The sequence below is a fragment of the Citrus clementina genome, unplaced genomic scaffold (assembly GCF_000493195.1).
Source record: "Citrus clementina cultivar Clemenules unplaced genomic scaffold, Citrus_clementina_v1.0 scaffold_9, whole genome shotgun sequence".
NCBI lineage: Eukaryota > Viridiplantae > Streptophyta > Magnoliopsida > Sapindales > Rutaceae > Citrus > Citrus x clementina.
In genome coordinates, this window is record NW_006261964.1 from 27,912,827 (window position 1) to 27,937,943 (window position 25,117).

Below are 25,117 nucleotides of genomic sequence, written 5' to 3' on the forward strand. Positions count from 1 at the left end.
AGACTTTTAACTTTCACTTAGCATACAAATTCCCTTACCCATGCAGTCATTCTCAATATGTGCATGTAGCCATCCTCACTTTTCTGGTTTTTAAGAAGCCTTACCAAGCTTTCACAGCTTGAGCAAGTTGTCATTTTTTCATTCTAAGACAATAAATATAGCATGAAGATAAAACTCATTTTTCATAACTAAACAATGTTAAGATCCACAGTATTTTGTGCAGAAAAAATGATCAAATAATGTCCCTTATCACCTTCATTTTACTCAATTCAATCATAATTTAATTCAAGTCAATCAATAATTAAGTAAATCCCTAATTGAATTGAAAGAAAAGCCAAAAAGGCAAGACTTATCATATTCGTACAATAGTTTTTACTTTTTCTTTTCAAGTTGGAATAGTTGTAAGATTCAATATGAAATCAAAATACTATCAAACTCAGCATCATAAAAATTCATAAAAAATTAGAATTCAATAGGAAAGTAGAACATGATCAAATTAAGGACCAATATTAGAAGTATTAGAGATTTTAACATCTGAAATGTGCAATTTGATTAAATTTTGCCTTGCAATCCATAGAAATTAAGCAACGACAAACGTTGACAAAAAAACAAAATCCCTAATCTGATAATAGACGTCTAATGTTGATAATAAGTATAGTAAATAAGTTTAGTTTAATCAAATTGAAATTGATTAACAATTATGGCTATTAACAATATAATAAAGTTTAATGTTATAAGATCATTAATCACAAATACCACTAATAGCAATAGATCAAAAATTAACAGTACATATGTAATTGTCCATTTTAAGTATTTATAGAAATTGTTGTGACTTGAAAATAGTGAATAAATGTAACCATAAAAGATAAAGGAATAAATAAAGTAATTAATTTCATATATATATTCGCATGAATTAATTTGCACAAGAGGTTGTTTGTGAGTATTATTTAAACAGCTTATAGAAGATTAGAAACTTTATATTTGTCTACTATACAAATATTTCGTCATAGGGTATATAATAACATATCAATATTAGCAACTATCATTAATAAAAAATAATATTTTACATTTAATTATAATGGACTATCAACAAGATAATTGTTTCATAATTATCCGATAGTTGGATAAAAACTATCTTTAGATTGGTAGGTAGATATTTGAGTCATTTTGCGTATTCTAGGATTGATTTGTTCTAATTATTTGAAAATAAATATGATTAATTATGGATTCAGATATTCAAACTACACTGTACTATAAAAAAAAATTATGATAATTTTTATCTAAAATATAGTTAAATTTATAATGTAATATTAAAATAATTTAATTATTTACAATCAACTTTATTAGCCGATACTTAAATATTATTCCCAGTAGTATAGGGGTCTCATATTTTAAGTATATTTTCATGTTATTAAAAAAATAAAAAAAGTATATTTTCATGTAAAGTTGAGGGGGTCTTTGGTAGCTTTCTAGTTTGATTGGATTAGTTTGATATTTGCTTGAAATAAGGGTAAATATATGATAATTACCTTTAGTATTTTCCTTTATATTTACTTGTATAACCGTTACTCTAGGTGGCCGGTTGTATGCACAAATGAAAATAAATAAAAATAAAAAGCGACTGTATTATAGCAAAGTTTAGCTAGGGTTTTGCAGAGGTTTTGTTTTCAGTCTTCAGGAGCCGCATCAAAAAGGTGTTAATTTTTTGTTTCCTCGCAATTTCTGCTTTATTTATTTTATACTAATTTCAACTCATTATTTAGTCTAGACCTAAGAGAACAGTTAACGAATATCTTGAGATTTTATTTATAATTATGTTTCTATTCTTTTAATCGGTTTGTCGGGAGCCAAATAGAGAGCTAAATTTCGTCTCTTTCTGGGATAAAAAAATTTAACTCATTTGTCAGTGCAGGATGCTATATGTTTAGGTGAGTTGTTGATATTAGGAGTTTAATGGCTTATGTGCTAATAAATAGATGGATTTTTTCTTAGAAATTTCCCTAAGGAAGCAATGCTAGAGTTGAATTATCTTGAGCTCTTGAGGGTCCAGGTGTTGATATTGTTTCTTTTAATTTTTCTTTTTGACAGGTTTGTTATAATGGGGCTTGCTCGTAAAGAATCAACCTTTTCTGATGAGGATGGATTTGAAGATGAAGATGTGAGTGAGCTCAATGAGGAAGTTTCTGAATCTGAATCAGATTCAGAAGGGGAGGAAGATGTGAAATTGGCCGAGCCTTCAAAACAGGCCGTGTACAACAGAGATGGTCTTGAGGAGAAACTTCAAGATATTAGTTGGCCGGAAAATGCTGGGTGGATACATAAGCTTACCATTGATATTGATCAAGAGCAAGAGGTGGATGTGAATGATGATCTGAAAAGGGAGGCTTCTTTCTATACACAGGCATTAGAGGGGACAAGGCAGGCCTTTGAGAAGCTTCAATCGATGGGGCTGCCTTTTCTTAGACCGGCTGATTATTATGCAGAGATGGTTAAGTCGGATGCTCACATGGAAAAGGTGAAGCGCCGACTTTTGTCTGAGCAGAAAGAGATTGAGGAGGCTGCGGAGAGAAAGAAGGCTAGAGAGGCTAAGAAACTAGCTAAAGAGATTCAGGTCCAAAAGACAAAGGAGAGAGCGAAGCAGAAAAAAGAGGAAATAGAATCTGTTAAGAAGTGGAGGAAGCAGAGGCAACAAAGTGGGTTTGCCGGGGAAGTCGACAAGGGTGAATTGGATTTGGCCTTTGAAGGTGGGAAGTCATTTGAGAGGTCAAATAAGAAGAGACCAGGGGTGTCTCCAGGAGATCGGTCTGGTGGGAAGGCAAGAAAAAGTGGTGGTGGTGATAGTGGAAAGGGAAAAAAGAAGAAGAATAGAGATTTTAGAAATTCCAAGTTTGGCTTTGGAGGGAAGAAAAGTATGAAGAAACAAAACACATCTGATACCACTGATGATTTAAGAGGCTTCAGTAAAGGTGATGGTGCTGGAAATAAGAGAAGGAAGAGGTAATACGGGTTCTGCTTGTTGTAGCCTGTTGGGAAATTTTGGTTCTTTTGGTCTATGTAATCTTTTATGTGCTAGATACTTGCAGTGTTTGTCCTTAAAGGAAAATTGCTAGTTGCTTAATGTTATTCTGTTTGATTAATCTTAGTCAGTCACAATTCTGCCAGTCTGCCAGTCACAATTCTGCCAGTCTAAACTTGGCATTTGATTGTTCTTGCTGGTTATTCGTGCATTTTATTTCAGAATTATTGTTAGATGGAGCTAGCAATTATCCCCTGTTATATTTGGCCGTGCAATGCTGCACTAGCGGTTAACATTGATTAGCCTTCTTTCTTTTTGGCTTCAACTATCATTAGTGTTCTGATTCTTTTGTTTTTTCCTAATAAGCTATCATAATTAGGACAGATTCATATATATAGAGACGCATGGTCACATTTTTTTTTCCTCTTGAGTTAGATTTTGGATGAATGCACATACCCCCTTTCACAAACCTGATCTATTAATCAAATAAAAACCGAATCCATTCGTAATTAAACTGTTGACTCTGTAATTTGTACACGTGGGGTTTAATTTTAGGCTTGTTAATTTGTAACTTTAAGTGTGTTTTTAATATTGGATACTATACACAATATAATGTGCTTCACTGATAAAATTATTATCACTTATCGATGTCAACTCCAGTACTGAGCAATATCTAGCTTTAAATTTTTTTATTATTATTATATGAGATTATTGCTCAGATTACAACTTATATTATATGAGACTATAATTGATATTTACAAATCAGACTATTACTAGGACTAACTTACATCAATGCTAATGGAGTTCTGCCCAGATTTTAACCCTCACAAATATTCGAGGGATGTCTATTTTTCACTCATGGGTAAGGAAGAAAACTACCTTCACTCAATTAATTGAGGAAAAAAATACCCCCACAATGCTTTTGTGGGGTTCGAACTACAAGCAGCTTCAAATTTTCATTTCCTTATTGTTGTACCAAACTTTTAGCATCTTTTTTTGTCCAAATATGAACCCGAATAATATTTGACAGAACATTTTTCCAACTTATAGAGCAAATCGACATGAAACACACATCCCATTTATGTTTTAGCAGCTCTTTCTTACAATTTGTGAAACAAAATCAAAAGAAGCGATAGCAACGTCCTCACTTGATTTATTCTTAGCCATTAGATTTTAGGCTACTAATGACAGTAATCAAGTTTTCGGGAAAAAAAAGGAAGAAAAAGTAAAATTAATTAAGAAATGGTTGATGCAATTTGATGACATGTGATGCTTTCGTATGGTACATTAGACTTTTGATTAAATTAATGAAGAGAAAGGTCCACACCAGTTGGCCGGAAGCTTCTTTCATTGCATATGATACATCAAAATGATTAAACAAAGCATATCATATATTATTGACCCATTAGCTTTCACATTACACGTCAATTTTAATTTCAAGCCCCTTGAACTTCTGCTACAAAGAGCTTCCCATGCACACTTTTTTCAACTATATTAATATATAAGGCTCTTTAAAACGCTTAGTGTCATCACATTCTGCTCATAGAGTTCAATTCCACAACCTTTCTTCATATTTCGTCTTTGCAATTTTTTTGAACAGAAAAAATGCTGGATTCAGCAGTGGATTGGATCACAGAAGCTGCTTCTAACTCTATATTCATCTTCTGTTTCTGCAACTTGATCATTGTTATGATTCTCATGGGGTCCAAATACAGCTCGGGCTTTGATCAAGAAAGTGAAGAACATGCCCCGGTGCTGAGCATCAATTCATGTGCATATAGTAACAAACAGGAAACAATCTCTATACATTCATTTGATGGCAACAAAAAGTCAATGGCTGCCCGCGAATTGTCAACTGATCTCCAGGAAGAGCATGCCGATGATCAAGAAGAAGAAAGAAATTTTGAAAATAGTGAAAGCAAAGATGATGATGATGAGTTGAGGAGAAGATTTGAAGAGTTTATTGAGAAGGTTAACAGGGGATGGAAGGAAGAAAAACTGAGGACATATGGTTTAGTCTAAGCATGCATATTTTACACTACCAACTAGGCTTCACTTTTGACCACCCATTTCAGAGACTGTTTGGCTGTTACGCTACTTGTGCAACCCAGATTACTGTATATATGCGATTATGATGTTGCTTTAATGAGAATTATTTGGGTATTTTCACTAATAATTGCTGCAGTCAGGAGTTTTTTTTATTATTATTTTTTTTTCATATAGTCAAAGTCTTGTACTCTTGTTAGTCTATTCAAAAGTGGTTTGGAAGTGCTTTCTGATCTGGTGAAACATCTTTCATATTCTTTTTCAAAAGCTGCAAATGATATATTATTTTAGAGGGCAGTTAGTTGTGTGGAAAATGCAAACACATTTTACAAAGACTATAAGTTTGATATCATTTAAAGTTATAAAGTTGACTTGGGCTCTCGTCCACATGGATAAGGAGGCAAATCGAAGCAACAAACAAGTGGAATAAATGGTCCAAAGGGCATGCTTGGAAGTGGCAGTATATGCTTTTAATCTCTGCTTTGGTTTTCTTTATTTCCAACCAATGGATATGGTTCTTCTGTTCTACATGCTGATGTATATACTTTTCAATTCTCAAGCTCTGCTTTTTCTCTTGGCTGCGTGCATGCTTTTCAATCGACTTTTAAGTACAGCATGTTGCAATGATCCATCTATCATCACCCACTATCCTCTTGCAATTGTCAATATTGTTAATGTCACCCCCGGTTTTGATACTAAAGTATTATAGTTGCAAGTGAAAATGCGAAAAATGGTAATCCAGTTCTTATGAATTTCTCAAAATGGTTAATTCTGAAAACGATCTAGATTGATTGGTCATTCTGGGAAAAGAGTGCTGCAATTTTTCATGATGCTTCAAAACAGTGCAATGCTTCAAGACTCAAAATCATTCATGAATAAAACATCCAGATGAAATCAATTTTTCAGATACAGAGTACCAAAACATCCACCATTAAAACTGAATATTTGAATACAAACTATCAAATCAGCCGAATGACACACCAATTACATGCATTTGAAATGCTACACCAATAAGATAACATTAGGAAATACACGATGACAACAACCAGACTCGGAATGCTCCTACTAATTAGAAGTCCTACCTAAGCCTAAGAAGGGTACAATTCTAGGTTAAAAACAGCATAGCACTAAACCCTATTTGCCCCTAATAGATGGCCGTTGGGGTTTAATTTGGTTTCTGACAAGTCGGGAGAACCTAAACGAAGTCGTGTCTGCAGAAAGACACTGAAGTCACAGCAAGTATACAGACTTGCAACATGATCAACAGGAGACTTCACAGTTCGATTGGCCGGGACCTTTCGAATCATCATCAAGGGAAGATGTTTTATTGTCAAAAGACAAGGTCCTTGAACCGTGCATAGGGTTCAAGGAAGCTGAATTGTCTCCAGGGAAAATCGCAGAAGATGTGACAATTGGCTTTATTCCACTGTATCCCCCCTTGATTTCTTCTGCAGAGAGTACGCTGACAGATATGGGGGTGACAATTGGTGCAAGCTCAGTCCTCTGCTTCTTGTGCTTCTGCTCCAGCTGGTGACCTGGCAGGAAACTTCCCACAACAACCTGACATAATCAAAACAATTCAGAAATGAATACACTTGTAAACCAAGTAATTACAAATGGCAAAAGGCCTAAACATGACTTGAGTGTATAAGAGGCAGGTGTTTGTCTTGTTTGTCATTTACTCATAATATAAGATAATCACTTATTATGATATTGCTATGTAGTGGTTGTTTAATATTTTTACTTAGGTAATATCAAAACAATATTGACAGCATATAATTGAGATATTGGTACCTGCACAGGACCGGCAGCTATCAGAAAGCCAGCCAGTCCTCCCCCTACAACACGACCATCTGGGCCTGCCAAAGAGACACTCATCCCACCAGATCTGCTCTTTGTTCCTCCATTATCAGAGGGCATGTAAGATCCAGACAAGGAAAGTATCTCAAAACGACCCTGAAAAAGGTCGTAACAAAAGAATTGATGATGCCATGAAATAGAGCAGCAGTTATGCTCTTAGAAAGTCAAATATGAAAAGCTGAATGGTCAGAAAGTCAGAAGTAGCATGCTATTGCTCAAACTTAAGAATATGATGCATGTTAGCCGCTATAATTTTACATTCCAAGTCCTTGTTTAATTTTTGTTAAATGTATCACTCACGGGCAGTAAACAGAGAATATTACACAGTTTTTTTTTTTTGATAAAATATTACACACATAGTTGACTGGTGTATATAAAGTACAATTAATTGTTTCTTTTACATATGTTTCATACTTTCATATTGCTTTTATATACAGTAACTACTGACAATCACTTACAGTGATGGCCAAAAACAAAGTCCATGGACCACATATGACACCATAAAGTCTAGAATGTATCTTCTTTAGGGCTTTAGCATGGCCATTTTAACCAAGCACAATTTCTGGTGTTGTATCTTAAGAAAATTCATTGGTCCCTCATATAGCAAAACATTTTCAAAGAAAAGTAATAAGAAAAAGGACCGCACCTCATACGTCAGGGTCCCCCCAGAAGAGGTAGGCTGACGAAGTGTAACGTTTGAAATTGTACCGTTTGCAGAGAGAATGCATATAGCACGAGATCCTTGTTGGGAAAATGACATAACCTTCATTGTAACATCCTATATAACAAAGCTAATAAAATTAAAATCTACAGAAATAGAGAATAAAGAAAACTAAAATAGAAGCTACAAGTCAGTCCTACAAAAATTTTAAAGGAATTTCTCAATCCACAGGATTAATAAAACTTCCTAACTCCAGATATGATACATTATGAAGAAAAAATAGTAATTCGCATGAAATTTCTCTGCTGGAGGCATCCAAGTAAGAAAGCACCCGTCTAATATATATATATATATTGATATATAATCAAATAAAGTTATTACAATAAAGTCACCAGGGATAACCAAAGTGAAAAACTTCTGATTTATCTATAATCATCTACATTTTTGCTGTTTAGAAAACTGGAGCAAATGCAATTTTCTTTTTTTGGGTCTTATTTCCCTTGCATAGAAATAAATACAGCACATACGGCAGCTATTATGCTACTGGTTTCACTACTTGTCATGCTTTCAGCTTTTCTTTCCTAGATAAAAGAGTTCCAAGCAAAGGCCTAACTATCGTGGCCCTCACTCGAAATAAAATGAGAATACGTTTTAGGTCCTCTGCTTCATAGGCAGATCATACGCAAGCAAGTAAACCAGGGTTTTTATGCAAGCTTTAAAAAAAGTGACAGACTGTTACTTTTATTTAAGCTTAATTTTTAAACTAAGATAAGAGAGAGCAAAAGTCAATAAAGGTGTGCTTAAGAACTCCAGTATAGAAGGACAAAGAAACAGGATACAACAGCACAATGATAGTAAGAACCCACTGATTGCACCAACTTTTACTAGACACATAGCTGAAGGCATACCTCGCCAGCATTAACAGTGAGAACATGGGGTGTGAAATTTGCACCAACAAAGTATGCAATTTTCTCACCTGCATAATAATATTTGCAAAAATAAATCAGTATAAGAAAAAGGGAAGAACCACATGTTTGCATTTGCATGATTATCCTTGAAACATACAAATCAAAATTCAAGGTGCCATGCCTGAGATAATTTAACTGTAAAACAAGCAAGCAATCAAACAGAGAACATCGCTCTAGGTACTTACAAGTTTCCGTGAAATGCCTAAGCAAACAGAACAGAACATAAAAATTGACCATCACTGAGCAAATGATTAATTGGTTATTCAATAAAACACTATGATAATATAACAAGAAAACTTATCTGCCCCAACTTTCTTCCCCACAATTTTGACATAATTGAACATTAGCACACAATTAGGTTCTGATGTTTAATCTCTCATAACACAAGTATGCATTTCTCATGCCAAGAAAACGAAGTCTACAGAGTGAGATGGAGAGAAATAGGGAAATTCCACACGAATGTTTTAAAAAATTAAGTTTAATACTACAGAAATGCTGTCACAAGGTTCCTTTTCCCGGCAGCAACTGGATCCATGATTCCCATTCCACCTAAGACATCTTCGTTAACTTCCCATTCTTATATTTGAACAATACAGCAAAGGCAGCCATTGCCAGGATCCTGTTCTAATATTCGACCACGGACTTCTGAAATTCATTCAATTTCTACGTATAAATAGCTGTGTTCTTTTTCATTTTATTTCTCATAGCATATCTCATGCAACTCAAATTGATGATTCTAATAATTCCTTAGAACGGTCAGCTTGTCTAAGAATTATTATAATTAAATTAAGTTAGATTTGGACCAGTCACATCAGCTAATGAGCATATAAAACAGCAGCAACTTTAACAATCCTCCCTTTCTAAAACGACTCTGCAATCCTTCCATCACGAAAGGCAGCAAGACATGTGTTTCAGCCAGAAGAGAGAGATTCCCTCATTTTACAGAATCATCACCAAATCAAACCCCATCTCACAATAACCATTAATTCAAGATATGGGTAAGAATCAGATATAATGGTCCCACTCCAAGATCAAACCCCACAAATATCCTCTTAAAATTCAACTATAAAACTCAAAATCAGAACCAACACCTCACCCCACATAACCAAACAACCACCCACCCCTAGCTTTTCATAACCAGCTCCTCGAGATTTTCAATAATTGTACAAAATTTTAACTTAACTTAGTTATAGCAACAGATCATGACATCCAATGCAACAGTAGCATCTAAAACACATATAAACGACAACAATATCTATAACCTCGAATATATTTCAATGAATATATTAAAAAATAATCCCTTTACCTGGGGTTTCATGTTCATACTTATATGACTTCTTTGTGTTATCAACTGGCCGCCCTCTACCCCGTTTCCAAGCGGAATATTCTCCAGTCAGTGGAATCGATGCCGAAATCGGCATGGGTGACAATGCCGTTGTTAATTTCCCATCTGGGCCATACTTTCTAGGCCTTCCTCTCTTCTTCTTCCCCTCAGTGCCTGTGCCTGTCCCCGGGCCCGTAACCAGGGTTGGTACTGCCGTGCTTACCGGTGCCGGAGAAACCTCGGCAGCTGATGTTACAGCCGGCGCCGGAAATGGGACCGGATTTTCAGTTCTAGGAGCCGTTTGGAAGCCATCTGTAGCTTCATTTACTTTTACTGACACCCCTGAAGTTATATTATTCTCTTCTTTTGCCTCCATTCATAGATCAAGAAACTAAAAATCCCAAAAAAATTATCAGCCTCTAAAACCCTTAAAACCCAAGAATTATAAAATACTAAGCATTAAAAAAAAAAAAAGGCTTTTGGTGAGCAAAAACACTAGAACAACTAAGGGTTTATTTTACAACAGTAATTAACCAAAAAAATTTAAACTTTTTTGCAAAAATTAGCTGAAATACAAACTGAAATAATTATACAACATAAATTAAGAGAACCACCTTAAAAATTTTTAAAGAAATTAATACAAAAAAAAAACTTGTTTGAGACTGAAAGATCACAAAATACAGTTATACATATACAATTATGTGGCTTAAATCTCCACCATTGTAGAAAATGCACAGAGCTTGAATGTTGACTAAAAATTTGACCAAAAAAAATAATGAACTTGCAAGAAATGAAGAAATTTTTTTGTGAGATTACTGAATTTGTTCAGGAGAGATGAATTTAGGGTTTTGCAGGAAAAGGAGGAGAAATAAATAAAGTAGAAAAAATGGAAAAATAAAATAATAATAATTAATATACATATATGAATTAATTATTGAGGAATTTAATTTATAATTAATATTTTAATTACAAAATTCAAAGTATGAATTTTGGTTAAGAAAATGGTTCACGTCCGTCTTGGAAATTTAATAAAGGTCAATTAATAAATGGGAGAGATGAGAAATTTGAAATAAAAAAATAAAGAAATTTGGGAAAAGAAAAAAGCTTTTTTTTTTAATTTTAAAATTGGCAATATATTTGTTTAAAGCAAAAAAGAAATAATTTAAAGCTGTAAAGCTAACGTTAGAGGCATGCCAATTTTCCAACCACTGACACCTTCTTTGTCTTTTCGGTGTAATTAAAGTTGACTATTCACAAATTTAAATTAAATGCCCTTTTATTTTGTAGAATCTACAGTTAATGCCACTTTAATCAGCTCTACGATTACCATTTTTTGTTTCTCTCCCTTTGAGGGGATCAGCTCTCCAATTTAGCACAAGCCAAAACGCACCAAAGTCTACTTCTCTGATGAATCTAAAAGAAAAGAAAAAATAATCATAATCTACTTCTCTGAAAAGCACTTCTGCAGCTTCTGCTTTTCTTGTTCTAAAAGACATTATCCTTAAACCCACAAATTCCACAATGGAAAACATTGAAAAGACTGAAACTCTTGACTTATTTGTTCAGATTTTCATTGATTTGTTGTTCAAAGACAAAAATATCAAGTTGCAATTTACAAGTCATCTTGTGTATATTTTATTTTGGTCAATAGTGTTGTTGAATGAAATCAGAGATCCTTTTTCTTTTAAATTAAAAAATAAAAACTCAAACTACGGCTTAGATTAGATTGAGACTCTGAATCTAAAATTGTCCGGTCCTATAATCATTTGTTAAATGAAAATTTAGGACGTCAAAAACACTCCTAATAATGCATGAAAGTCATCATCTGAATTGAATACAGTGGAAGAAACCTTTGATTCCCTAAAGCACATTTAAGAGAAAAAATTTCACATTAAGCAGTCAACAACTTGGTCCACGTTCAGAGCTTGTAGACAATGTTCACAAACCGGAAAAAGCCAATTATGATTGACTTATTCCAGACTCAAGATGCAAGAGAAATAAAATCATATATGGGTTCAGCCCTGCAGTAACCAACAATTGATTCAAGTTGACCTAAAGAAACTGAAACAATCAAACTTGTATCAATGGCTTTACATGAGTTTTCGGTAGCACGAAACCTGCCCTTCTTTCCTCGAATGAGTACTCAATCTCTTCCGCAGTTTCCTCAACTTGAGTAGTGCCATAAGGGATTGGAGCAGATGCATGTGCGGGAGTGATAGCTGTCTGCATTGGCACCGACACTGTTGAAGGTGTTGAGGGAACTGGAATTGGCATTGCCTTCGGAGTCCTGTTCTCTTCATCCACGAGAGTATTTGTCTTTGAAGGAGTAGTAAATGACTCAATAGGTGGAGCTGCTTTCTGCATTGTTGTCTCTCCATGTGAATTCAAATCTTCCAACCAATTAATGATATTAGATTTTGATGATGCAGTGGAAGAGATGGGAGAAAAGGGTTTCCGTATCATTGGTGACTGTGGTTCACAAGCACCTAAGGAGTGTTTTTTTATCGGGAAACCAGCAATGTCCAAACCTCTCCTACCTGCAAAACAGTGGACAGAAATGAGAAAAATAATGGGATCCAAAGAACAGGAAGACCAAAAAGGCTGAAACCAATTTATTTCTTAGGCCATCAGTTATCAGCCGATTTTGAAAATTACTTATCAGTGAATCATACAAGATTCATGAAACCTGGAAGGGATCTCTAGGAATGCCCTACACTAAAGATGTTTGAGCAGTATTTTGCCAAGATCAATACCACCTGAGTTTTTTTCATTTTTTATCTTTTTTCTTTTAAACTAAAGGCTAGTGAGATCTGCTTTTTTTTCTAGTTACTACTATAAAATATAGAAGCATAAAATGTGTGCTTCAATAAGCTGATATGATAGTTCTTTCAGAGAAATAGAATTAGAGATAAAGCATTTGCCAAGTTTGTACGAGGTATAAGGTAAGTGCCTGTAATATTTATAAAAATTTTAGAAGTGATGTTCCAAGAAATTACCAGCTGATAAAGCTGCAAAACCATCATCCATACGGATATTTGTATGGTCATTTTGGAGTATACGGTCAATTTTCTTGACAGTTCGTGGATGTGGAGTAGCTTTTGTGGTAGGTAATTCAGGTTTCGGAGTCTGAAGCATTGCTCCTCCTACAGAAAGTCTTCTATGACTTACACTTCCTGTTGAAACTCTAGGGGCTTTCTTCACACTCTGGGTTTTTGAAGGGCTTGGTTTTGACCCATAAAGAGCTTCTTGCTCCGCTATAAGTTGACCTTGAAGTTTCTTCTGGTCCTAAAAAGACAATTGTAAACAGATCATAATTTGCAAAATATCAACAAAGAAAAGCACCATGGTAATTGGAAAAATAAACACGGTATTAGGTATAGAATGAGTGAAAAGATTCATACTCGCTGCCTACGGCGTTCTTGCTCTTTCTCTTGCCGTAGTATCGTGTACTCTTCAAGCATAGAAAGTAGACGAACCTGAAAAGTGCAAAGGAAAGAGTTCAGATGATTTTGGAGAAGTAACCAAACATTTATACAAGGACAAAATTGGAACCAGTCAGGGATCTAATTCCCAACAAAAATAGAAGAAAAGTACTTACACCATCATATAAGAACTCAACACCTCTCTCTTTTTCCCATGCAATGGTTTTTGAAGCCAATGCTTCTACCATCCCCGGAAGTTTATTCACCAGTGAACGAGCTTTCTCAGCACGCTTGAGAGTTAGATGGGCACCTTTTCCAGCATTGTATCGGTTATCGTCCTGCATAACCACCACAGGTGAAAAATTAAGCAAAGAAATTAAGATATTATTTAAGAAAATATAAATATAAAGAGATGGTTCTAACTGCCAACCCTGTTATATTCTTCAAGCCAGCACTCCTCTTCACATGCTCCCAACCATTTCTCAACCCTTTCGAGTATTTCTTTCCTGCTAAAAGCTTCCTCTTTAACCTTAGCTATTTGAAGTTCAATCTGTTCAAGCACATTAGCTGCGTCCATGGCTCCTGCGGTCATAGAAATAGACAAATATTCAGTGATCATTTGAGATAAAAGTAAGTTCACTAATGAAGTATATATAAGCACAGCAGATACCAGACTCGATGGCTTCAATAGCATATTCGATAGAATGATCATTTTCTGGAACCATATGTGTATTTCTGCAGATCTCCTCTAGCTCTAACCTCTTCTTCAGAACAAGCTCTTTCATTTTGCTTGTCTTCAATTCTTCCAACCGAGACACTTCTGTCTCTACCTGAAAAATGTATTTACTACTTTAGCACACCCAAAAGCAAATGCATGCTGACTTTAAAATTACACAAACCAAAAGACCTGAGAAAAGCTTAGAGTAACCAGTTTTCATATGCTAATGACTTACATAACTAATGAAGTCCACAGAGAGAGTGTTGGGTTCAGTTATTTCATGTTCAGAAGCAGCTATATTACAGGTAACACTCTGAAATGCTTGCTGCTCTTCCACAGGAGTATCCATCAAATTCCATAGCTCTAACATAGTAGTTGCAAGATCTTGGAGCTGCCATGGCCCAAAGTTTCATTATGCTCAAAGAGAAAGTAGAGAATTTAAGGACTCATCAGAATAAAATTACCATCATCTTATGGATAGATAATTAAAACTGCTATTTACCTTTTGCATTCTCTGTATCTTAACCTCCCGCAGCTTGTGTATTGCTATAGTCAACCGTTCTATTGCATCATTACTTATACTCATTGATCCTTCATTCTCGCAGAAGCTAGGATGAATATCACTAACTGTGTGCTTGAAATCAATTCCAAGCACTGAGCAAAGAGAACTCAAAGTGTTTAGGTGGTCCTGAACCTGCTTCAGCCTATTGCTCTGCATAGAAAGAATGAAGATCACTAAGTTCAAAATCGTAGAAAGATGACACCTGATGTTTAATCACATAAGAGCACAAATAAAACAGAAGAGAAAGTCGTTTCAACCTTCTCTTTCTGAAGTTCATGGAGCTCTCTGTGAAATTCTTCAAGCTTTCTCAAAGACAAATCTGCATCATCCACGACTGTTTTAGAAGAAATATATACTGTTGACCCAAGGATCTCACTTTTGATCATCTCTATTTGCTCTAATACATCTACAAATTGTTTTTTTCGGTCGGATTTCCTTTTCCGCATTTCCTCCACTTGTGGAAGAATTCTCCTGAGCTCTTCCTTCAAGCTTTCTGCAGTTTGATCAGACTGAAAGTACAGGCCATAGACCATAAGCAAAGAGTTTCAAGTAGGTACTAAACATGCTAAACTTCAGAAAAATGTATTTTCAGAAAACCAAAATAGTGAAAAGGGGACTAGAAACTTATCTAAATATCCAAGCAATAACTTCACTGCTTACAAATTGAAATCAAACTTTTAGATTTCGCAGGTCTTTGCTACCTTTACAATTTCTTCTCCCAAATTGCTTTCCAAGTTAATTTAACCTAACTTTTGAAAACTTAACACAAACATAATACCGTGGTTTGCCATTTATTCAAATAAAATCCAGCCAAAATATTCATTCTCACATTTTCGATCTCCAATCAAACCAACAATGGTTGGCATTGAGAATATCATTTCCTAGTTTACATAATGCTTTCACAACTTGCACAGATATTAACTTGAACTCCCAGATATGGTTATCAAAATATGACCAATTTATGTAAATAAAAACTCAACAATTGACTTGACTCCCCATTATTATTTGCAAAATGATCCAATCTAGATGAGATATAATTAAATTCTAACCTGCCTAATATGCACTGGTCGCTCCCCCATAGCAGAGCAGATAGCAGCAAGATCGGCTTCAGAGTCAGCAATTGCCTGCCTCAGCTGTGCTCGACATCGATTGGCTTGATCCACCTTTCTTCTGTATACTTCAAGGCACTCTTGTTCAAGCTCGAGCAACATTTTATCCCTGTCAGTGTCTGTCTCCCCAACTTCATCCCAAATTATCTGATCATCACAGGAAACCAAATTATCAGTTTAAAAAAAAAATGAAAAGATTATCCCAAAAAGGAAGATTTAAGGCACTTTTTGTCCAAGGGTTCGTGAGTAAATAAGTAACCTGAAGTTCATAAAGAAGTGATCCGCATGTAGTCTCCACTTGCAGCAGCGGATCGTTATGATTAGCCATGTTGTTGAACTATTCTGAACTGTAATAACAATTATCTTAGTAAGGCACATTAAAAAATAATAATAATTTTTTTTAGAAAAAAAATCCTAAATTCCTGAAAACCTAACTAGTAAATATTTGTTCAAATTTATCTTCTTTTCGTCGTATTCGTGATTACTTATTCATCACTTTAATTAACTATAAGCTTAATTAAAAAAAAAAAAAAACTATAAGCTTACTTCTTTTCTGCACTTTCTCGCCAGCCAAACGGGGGATTGAGATAACAAGAGGAAGAAAGAGAGAGTGGAAATGGAGATCTGAAGATAAACCTGAAGAAAAGAGAATTGCCTGAGCGATTTTGCTTTCAAATTATCTTCTCTTTTTTTTTTGTTCCCTTAGCAGAAGTGGGATTTTGTTTTTGTGTGTTTGTTTTCCTGAAAATTATTTTCCTTTTTCCCGGAAAATGAGTTTTGTAATGAACTGTGCGAGAAATGAGGTTTGAATTTTTTTGATGCAAAAGAAGTTAAGGGGGAGAGAGAAAGGTAGCCGTTTGGGGAAATATGACCGTTAAACAGCGCTTGTTAAGGATGTGTTTTTAAATGATGGCGGAGATTTGATTCGCCTGGGACCAATATGGGGCTTCAATTTCAAATTCCTCAGGGGCAAGGTCTCAGATCCTGTGTGTTTGTTTCTATGCTTGTGCTTCGATCTGGCCGTTCATTTTCATTTATGTACGGTACGGACGGTCTATAAATCCGGGATTAATTAATTAGGATAAAGAGGAGGGGGTTTCTATCAAGTACTACTGGGTGTATGGGTACATTTGACTCTACCAATCAAAAATTAAACACGTCACACTTATGGCCATTGGGGACCTTTTCTTTTATTCTTGTGCTGCATGGACGCGCTTTTATGTCTTTATCGTACGTCTGATAGGAAGTTTCGCAAATTGTACAAACAAAAAACAAACTATCATCGGCCGTTTGATGGAAATGAAATTTCGTAAGAAGCGTTATGTTCAAAGGTGATGGGATGTTGGTGTTCGAATATTGATTTTTAAAATTTTACTTATTGTTTCCTCATATTTCAAAGTAATTCAAAAATTTTTAATTTGTTTAACAGGACTTTATCCATTAATTTGTCAAAGTGCATCAATCTCTCATCTTTCCAATAATAGACATTAACCCTTCTACAAAATATTAGAAATAGATAAATAGGATTTTATAATTATTTAAAAATGCATATAGAATAGAGCTGTTTTGAATTTTCCTGCTCTGATATCTCTTCTTTACTTGTATTACAATTATATTCGGTGGATAATTGAATTGAAAATAGAACATTTTAATTCCTCCAAAATATAAGTTTTCACCCACTACTTGGAAATAAGTCACCTGGGGCTGGTTATTTAGCAGCAGAACTTGGTACAACTGTACAAGTAGATGGAAAACAACAGATCATTTCTTTCAAAAAGGCATTGAAATTCAGTAGTAGATTTTACTTTATATTGAAAGTGTCTAGAATTACAGCTACTAGCTGCTGATACCCACCACCCCCAATCTCTTACAACAGACATTTTCTCTACAAATTTTCTGTTCCTATCAAACTGTATACTGAATAAACAAAAAGAATAAGCTCGTGTCATGTCAGGCTAATCATAAACTCAACTTACCCTTCACATGAAATGGACATTTTCCAACCAATACACATCAATCTCATGATAAAGAACTTTGGTTGCCTTCGAACTCTCTCCTTATGATCTCAAGCACAAGTTCATTCCAGGTATCAACTGGTCCCGGCATGCACCAGTGTAAGCAATCTTGTGGTGGAGGCCTTCCATCTGGGCCGCGTTTTGTGATCTTGTTTGGGTCAGGATTTCGATAAGGGCCTGGATGCCCATCATGGCGGTACCCAAAGGCTTCAGTGATATCCATCAACCTCAACTTTGATTTATTCGTTGCCTTCTTGATTGCATTGTTGAAACCTGCCACTTGCTTTTCATGCATTACTTCTGTAAATCCATTTTTCACTAACTCACCAACTGCAAGAGGCTTTTCCTTTCCTGTGCACGAACCACCTGTATTCCATGTGCCACCCTCATAATGATCGGGCGAATAGGAACGCACAATGGTCAGACCTGTGTAATTTGGATGTGTAGCAATAGCAGTCATAATTGTTTCAACAGAGATTCCAAATGCATCGACGTTGTTAACCTTCATGGGCCGAGACTTGTCTGGCCACCATAACTGTCCTCCCACAATCTCATTGTTCAAGATATAGACCGACTGCTTGGCAAACCAGTGGCCCGAAGAAAGAACAATCACGTCAAAAGTCGGTACGAATTCCATGAAGTTCTCATCTGGCGCATCAAGATGGAGCTTGTCAACACCCGCTGGAGTAAAATCAAATGGTTCATTAATTTTTTTTACAAGCCAAGATGACCATATCCGAACAATCGTAACAGACGTTGACTTGAAGTACCATCGTTGCATTCTTCGGTTCCCTCGGTTTTTTGGTACTTCTACCTGAAATTTTCCAATGATCTTTATTTACTTTTTCTGAAGGAACTTGATACCAAATTAACATAATGAGTAATAGAGAAGCAAAGAGAACACTTCCTTTTCAATGAAAATCACGCCACATCCCAATAGGAATTACAATTAACCACAGCGACCTAAAACTAACATGGTAGGCAAACTCTTGTCAGCCTGGAATATGAAAAGGTGAAGAAAATAAGAGAGAAAATTTTTCCACTATATATTTTCCAGGCCCAAAAAAGTAATAAGACGTGAGATTTGATAACAAATACAAAAGACATAGGTTCTCGCAACATTATAGACTAATTGCATATTTTTTGACCAGTTAAATTAACCGCACCGAATTTCAGGTTTCAACTAGGCAGTGGAGATAGGTCTAAGACTCTAACATGAGACTTGCAAGCCTATATGCCATCCACCCAAACTATAATTAGCGTTTATCTTATCGGGCCAGAGATAGGTGAGTGGATGGGAGAATGAACTTTAATATCTGAATTGCTGCCGTAGATGACTACCAGTTGTCTATAAGTCAAGGTGCATACAATCATCAGGGAAAAAAATTGTTTGATAATTTCAGCTCTCTATGTAATTGTTGAGTTTTAGAGTTTGTTAAGTAAAAACACCAAAGGAAAAAATAAATAAAAAAAGAGAGTATATACAGAGCGAATACCATCAAGGCTATAAATCCGTCCGCTAAGCATTAATGCAAAAAAAAACCTCCAGTGAAGTAACTAAAAATATAAGAACATAGCTTCATCTACCACATTGTAATATATAAGTAGATGCGAGTAGATTTGGGGTAAAATTTTGCACACAAAGTAATAACACAGTGAGAATTTTAGATACCTGCCAGAGAAGGCACAACATTGATTCCATCTGATTTCGAGCAACTGAGTCCCCAATGAAAGCTAGTGTCTTCCCCCTCATCAACTCCAGAAATTTCTTACCATCAAATCGAGGGAGGTCGCATTCAGCAGGCCTCCACCGCCAATTCTCATATTCCTTGTCGGGTCTTCCATTTCCTTGGCAGTTCTGCATCTGTGTTATGACAGGACATGTGTTGTTGGTGTACACTGGTCCTGAAGAATCATAAAACCAACTTCCGTGGTATAGATCACAACCTGCAAAAAAACATAATCAAGTTACAGATTAGAGACTCTAGAAAATGAGTATGGAGGATCGGAATTAGACGTTAAAAAGAAATTTATAAGTATGCAAAATTATGAATTCTGCTTCTACTTCAGAAATGATATATTAGTGACTGATCAACTGCATCCATATCTTAATAATGCTTTTCAATTTCTAACTGTATTATTTACTTAGCATGTTATAGTCACTTAATTTATTTCCATCAGTATACCATCAAGGCTAATCTTATACAGCTTAGCAAGTTTCATCATCAATAAATGCAGAACATTCTTTCAGCTAGTTACACACTCCTAAACCATATTTGGCTGATGATAAGCCACAAAAATGGTAGGCAGATGCAGCATCTCAAGGAAACTTTTCCCTCTTTTGGCTCTCTACTGGAAGAATTTTGTACCCATATAAAGGCAATGATAAAACTGTGCTCGTTTAGTCACTTGAGAAGTACATTGTTGTTACATATAATAAGTGTTATGGCAAGTTACCATATTTGAGACTTTACTAAAGAGGTAAACATAATGAATCAATATCCTCATATACAAGTTGTCAGAAAAGAAAGTTTCCAAAATTGAAGCAAATCCAAACACAACTGTAACAATAATCATATCCTAAAAACAAGTAAGATTATCACAATAAGTTCAATAGATATACCTGATGCAACAAAATCAATCTGGGTGTTATTGTTGGAGGGAGGTGGAGAAGGTAAAGCAGGCATTGCCAATTTTGCTAAGTTATTGGTATTGTTCGATCCTATATATATGCTGCCTGAGTTTTCTGATGATCCCAGATGACCTTCTTTCCCAATTTCAACATCTTTTGCATAACTGAAGGCAACGCTACCATTTCTGGCCTCCTCTTCTTTTCTTGAACCAAATGACAAATCAACCGAAGAGCTATTTGACTTCTCGGCATCTTTTAAACTGGACTCCAATGGTAAAACATCGTTATCAATGAAACTCCGATTATTAGGAGAGATAGGAAAATCTAACTTTTTATCAAAACCGGTAAAGTATACACGAACTGTAGAACCAATTGGGCTTGAAACTAAAAGTAGAGAAGCAAAAACCAAGAACATGGCCAGTCCTCCTACTGAAACTAGGATGGACGAAAGTGATCGGGGAAAAGCAGCCATCGGAGAAGGCCCCCTGGGCGAATGTGCTAAAGTCATAGCTTGGTGTTAACTATCTACCACAACCAATCAAACATCCTTATATCAGAATATCTTGCTAAAACTGAAAATCACAAAATATTGATCTCTAAAACGGCAAAATTTCTTCCAGGATTTGGACAAAACCACTAATCTGCAGAGCTTCAATCTTGAAATTATCTTCAAAATTGCATCTCCAGTGAGAAATTCAATGTTGCCTTATCTGGACTTAAGATCAGGTTGTTCAATCTCCTTCAATAAACCTAAGAAAATAATAATAATAATAATAAGTATCACGTGCAATAAACAAATTTAGCAGTAATTTACGGACATTAAAAAGATTACAATTTTGGGAAACAAAAGAGTTACTCATTCACACTAACGACGCGGCAAAAGAGGAGTATTTACGGCAATTTTTTCAATTGCCTTTTATACAAAAATTTTAAAAAAATTAACTTGAGTTTTCATAATCGAAAAATAGGAACATTTTTATCCAGGAACATTGAATAACAGGGAAAAAGAAGAAAAAATATGAAGGTAAAGTTAGATACCGAGATGAAGCTTCCAGAATCTTCAAATTTGTTCAGTTTCGAGTTCGCTCGGTGTGAAATTGAATTACGATTTCGGTCAACGGAGAGAGTCTAAGCTTGCGCCGCGAAATTGGCGAGTGGCGACAACAATGCGTGATATACAAGGAAGGGGGATGGATCTCGGATCGCGAGATAAATTTAAATTAGATAAGACTAATGGCGTTAGGGATTGGCGAATTGGCGAGGGAAGTTTTGTTAAATAAATATTTTCGATATATTTAGGATTTACACAGGCGAGATTTTTCGATTATCGGAGACTGTAACAAGGATTTGGCCTTTTAATCCTCAGAGACAAAGGAAAGAGACGGCCAGAGTAAGTGTGTGTGGTGTGGGAGAGAGAAGGAGTGTGTCTGAGATTACCGGAATGCCCCTGATTTATTACAATGCGTCTGTAATCGGTTTTCTTGTCTTAGAAACACGACAATTAATGCTCAACTAATATCCACTCTAATTGGTTGCGTGTCTGAGTCTTGACTCCATCCACTTTTTTTTTTTTTTTATTTTGGTAATTTTTTTATAACGTGTTGTAAAAAATATAGTATTCTTTACAGTTGCTTAATTAGGCTGTAATTAATTATTGTTGAAGTAAATAATAGTGTTATATTTCAAAAAGTAAATTTATTTTAGAAGTATTGAACATTATTATGTGTAAAATAATCAAAAAATAAAAAATATTAAAAATTAGCTGAGAAAATGGAAGAAATTAATATTTTTGTTTTTATTATTTGACATTGAATAAATATTATGGGAGAATGTAATAAAAGTTGCTTTAAATAATTGGTAGGTTCGTGATTAAAATATTTCATATATGGAATAAAATTAATTGAAATAAATGGTATCGTAATAATTAATTATCAGACATAAATAGTGGGAGCCAAATAGGGTAATGAAATTAAAACTCATGTACAAAAACGTAATTGTACTTAGTCTGCACTTCACCGTCACACCACCTAAAAGTGGGGTGGGGTCTCACTCTCCCGCACAAAATCAAAAAGCAACATTTAAAGTTACTTATGAACCGTGAAAGTGACGTGGGTAAATTAATTTAATTATTAGCAGAATATTACCGTATGGCCATGGGAGGGCGTGTGAAGAGCAGAAGACAAAAAACGCCAATCGAAAAGGAATCAATCAATGTGCCTGAAAACTCTTATTTTACCTTGCGGTAAAAAATCAATTATTTAAAAAAATAAAAAAAAGGTGAAAAAACATACATCATTGAGGTTGGGACCGTTTGGACTTTAGTGGCATACTGGTTCCGTGGGCTTGTCGCCGTACTAAAAAGTGTGCAGCTTTGATTTGGTTTCGAAATTCAAGTGCGGCGGGTGTGGGGTCCACGCGGCAAGGTCACATGGAAATATGGAATGGAGCTGGATTGGGCTGGATCCGCTGTAGCCACTTGGAAGACGGCAGAAGCAATCTACGGTAAGGTTTGCTTTTGAATATTAAGTGAGAATTTGAAAGTGTGGAGTGAAAATCAGGGTAGAAGTGTGAAATAAGAATTAAATTTAATTATATATATATATATATATATTTTTTATTTTAGATTGGTAGTGAATTATTTTAAATTATAATTTTATTTTTATTTAAAGAACTATAATTTTTAATTACAAAATAAAAAATATTTTTAAAATAAATTATTTAATTTATAATTAATTTTAATCATATAAGTTAATAATAATTATTAATATTCTTAATTATTTTAATTATAACTTATTTATATTAGGTAAAAATAAAACGAATATTTATTAATCAACATTGTAATTGATAAAATAAAAATAAAAATATTCATATATAATGAGGATTAGGGTAGGGGTCGGGGTGGGGATGGGGATGGGGATAGGGGTAGGGTGGAAGTATAAAAACAAATCTCATCCTATTAAGAATTTAGAAATTATTTTTCTCCCATTCTCCATCACATTATCCAAAAAATTATTCAAAATTCACCTCATTTAGGGTAAGACCTCATGAGGCTCTGTTGAGCGGTGTCCCACATTGGATAGTAAATGAGAGATACTTGCGTTTATAAGAAGTTACGTCACTCCACCTAAAAGACTAGCATTTTGGATTTGATACCTATAAATCTTAAACCCAGCCCCCCAACAAGTAGTATTAAAGCTAAACCCTAGTAGCTAAATTATGGTGGTGGAACAACTAAGGTGTGTCGGACGAAACGACAGGAGTCTGGCAGTGGTTTCATCCGGGGGAAATTATTGAGGTGTGTCCCGTATTGACTAGTAAAGGAGAAATACTTGAGTTTATAAGAAGAGTAAGTCACTTCACCCAATAAGCTAGTTTTTTGGGTTGGATATTTAGAAATCTTATTTTAAGTCCCCTCGACAGGCTCCAAACTCATGGAGGATTTTGCCATTCCAAATACACCTCATTCATGCCAAAATACCTCACTATACCTTGACTTAGTTGACTCCTTACATTTATGCAAGTATACTTATAAATATTGAGAAAATATTAAAATATTCTTAAATCATATATTATTACTCAATTTTGTACTAAGTTTCTCAACGTTGTACTCAGCCTTTTCGACTTCACACTTGAATTTGCACTTAACTTCTTAGTCTCATATGTACTTGACCTTTTGGACCTTATACTCAACTCAGTAGATTGTTTGATCTCATATTGGACTCACTCAACTCACTCAAGTTACTGGACCAAATAATCAACTTCGTACTCGACTGACTCGACTCGCTTCTAAATTCTCTTAGGTCACTAAAACTAAGGGAAAAAAGAAACCAAAGAAAATAGTCTTAAATCACTACATTTGATGGAATAGTGTGTGTGTATGAGTTATTTTATGAGTTTATGTTGGCTAGACCTTATCTTTAAAGTGTGAATGAAACGGTGAGACATAATATACTGTCAGAAAGATAGAAGAAATGAGCAATACTGAAGGAGAGATTATTTATTTAACTTTTCTCTCCTCCTTTGGCCGGGTGTATGTAATGAGATATAAATATAAAAATTTCTGGCCAAATAGGATATATAAAAACAAAAAAAAAAATTACAAATTACAAATTATAAAAGCGTAGAGGACATGAGAGTTTTCCTTCACATCAAAAGAGATTTGTGCGAGACGAGTGTACTGCCTTATTTGCAAGCGTCTACTACAGTTTCAGTAATATTTTACAATGCTTTCTGTGGGAGATTTTGTACATGGACAGTTTCACTTGCATGAAATTTCTTTAAAATTTACTTGTTCCAAGTGTACTGTTACTCATACAATTTTGATTCAATGGTGTTTTGTTTATAGCATTTACATAAAATATTTTGTGTCCCAATAGAATTGACAAATAAAAGGCATTATCACATATTTTTTTTGTATCAATTAGTAATTATTGTCTCTTTCTAAGGCAAGAGGCAAACAAAGTCCTAAGTTATTACTTATCTTATTTTTTTTTCACTTTATCGTGCGATAATTTGAATAAAGCTCGCGCCTAAGTAACCTCAATTGAGAGCTACATCGTAAATTAGCATTATTCTTGATACTTTTATGTCATTTAGTAGACAAAAAAAATTATTAATAATGATAAGTAATACTTAGTAATTTTTTTAAAAAGAGACAAAACATAATTTCACCTACATGTGATTACTTATCTTCTGATCATAATATTATATTAAATTAAAAATCATATTTATTTATTATTATTTCAAAGTTAAAAAAAAAAAAAAAAAAAAAGAACACAAAGAAG

General features: G+C 34.7%; 5 protein-coding genes across 6 annotated transcripts; 2 read left to right on the forward strand and 3 right to left on the reverse strand.

The window, feature by feature from the left end:
• Window positions 1-1,639: 1,639 nt before the first annotated feature.
• On the forward strand, window positions 1,640-3,276 carry LOC18031581 (probable rRNA-processing protein EBP2 homolog). The gene is made up of 2 exons (XM_006421689.2): window positions 1,640-1,694; window positions 2,089-3,276. Exon 2 carries the CDS (start codon window positions 2,099-2,101, stop codon window positions 2,999-3,001), a length of 903 nt encoding a protein of 300 aa, XP_006421752.1. The 5' UTR covers window positions 1,640-1,694; window positions 2,089-2,098; the 3' UTR covers window positions 3,002-3,276.
• A 1,345-nt stretch (window positions 3,277-4,621) lies between these two features.
• Window positions 4,622-5,111, forward strand: LOC18031911. Its single transcript, XM_006421690.2, has one exon. It carries the CDS (start codon window positions 4,622-4,624, stop codon window positions 5,036-5,038), a length of 417 nt encoding a protein of 138 aa, XP_006421753.1. The 3' UTR covers window positions 5,039-5,111.
• An 873-nt stretch (window positions 5,112-5,984) lies between these two features.
• Window positions 5,985-10,710, reverse strand: LOC18033397 (AT-hook motif nuclear-localized protein 3). Its single transcript, XM_006421691.2, has 5 exons — window positions 9,858-10,710; window positions 8,492-8,559; window positions 7,569-7,700; window positions 6,857-7,018; window positions 5,985-6,622 (listed from the first exon to the last, which is right to left on the reverse strand). Exons 1-5 carry the CDS (start codon window positions 10,249-10,251, stop codon window positions 6,323-6,325), a joined length of 1,056 nt encoding a protein of 351 aa, XP_006421754.1. The 5' UTR covers window positions 10,252-10,710; the 3' UTR covers window positions 5,985-6,322.
• A 1,035-nt stretch (window positions 10,711-11,745) lies between these two features.
• On the reverse strand, window positions 11,746-16,388 carry LOC18033085 (65-kDa microtubule-associated protein 3). Of its 2 annotated transcripts, none has more exons than XM_024191245.1 (12): window positions 16,323-16,388; window positions 15,946-16,033; window positions 15,627-15,833; window positions 14,835-15,086; window positions 14,518-14,727; window positions 14,251-14,406; window positions 13,968-14,127; window positions 13,728-13,879; window positions 13,474-13,635; window positions 13,277-13,351; window positions 12,872-13,160; window positions 11,746-12,412 (listed from the first exon to the last, which is right to left on the reverse strand). In XM_024191245.1, the coding sequence occupies exons 2-12, from the start codon at window positions 16,012-16,014 to the stop codon at window positions 11,946-11,948; spliced, it is 2,199 nt and encodes a 732-aa protein (XP_024047013.1). In that variant the 5' UTR covers window positions 16,015-16,033; window positions 16,323-16,388; the 3' UTR covers window positions 11,746-11,945. The 2 variants fall into 2 exon arrangements, with proteins under 2 accessions (XP_024047013.1, XP_006421755.1); XM_006421692.2 differs by having other exon boundaries at window positions 16,233-16,388.
• Window positions 16,389-17,450: 1,062 nt separating this feature from the next.
• Window positions 17,451-21,786, reverse strand: LOC18031906 (protein YLS7). Its single transcript, XM_006421693.2, has 4 exons — window positions 21,372-21,786; window positions 20,325-21,083; window positions 19,374-19,648; window positions 17,451-18,515 (listed from the first exon to the last, which is right to left on the reverse strand). Exons 2-4 carry the CDS (start codon window positions 20,839-20,841, stop codon window positions 17,706-17,708), a joined length of 1,602 nt encoding a protein of 533 aa, XP_006421756.1. The 5' UTR covers window positions 20,842-21,083; window positions 21,372-21,786; the 3' UTR covers window positions 17,451-17,705.
• Window positions 21,787-25,117: the final 3,331 nt, after the last annotated feature.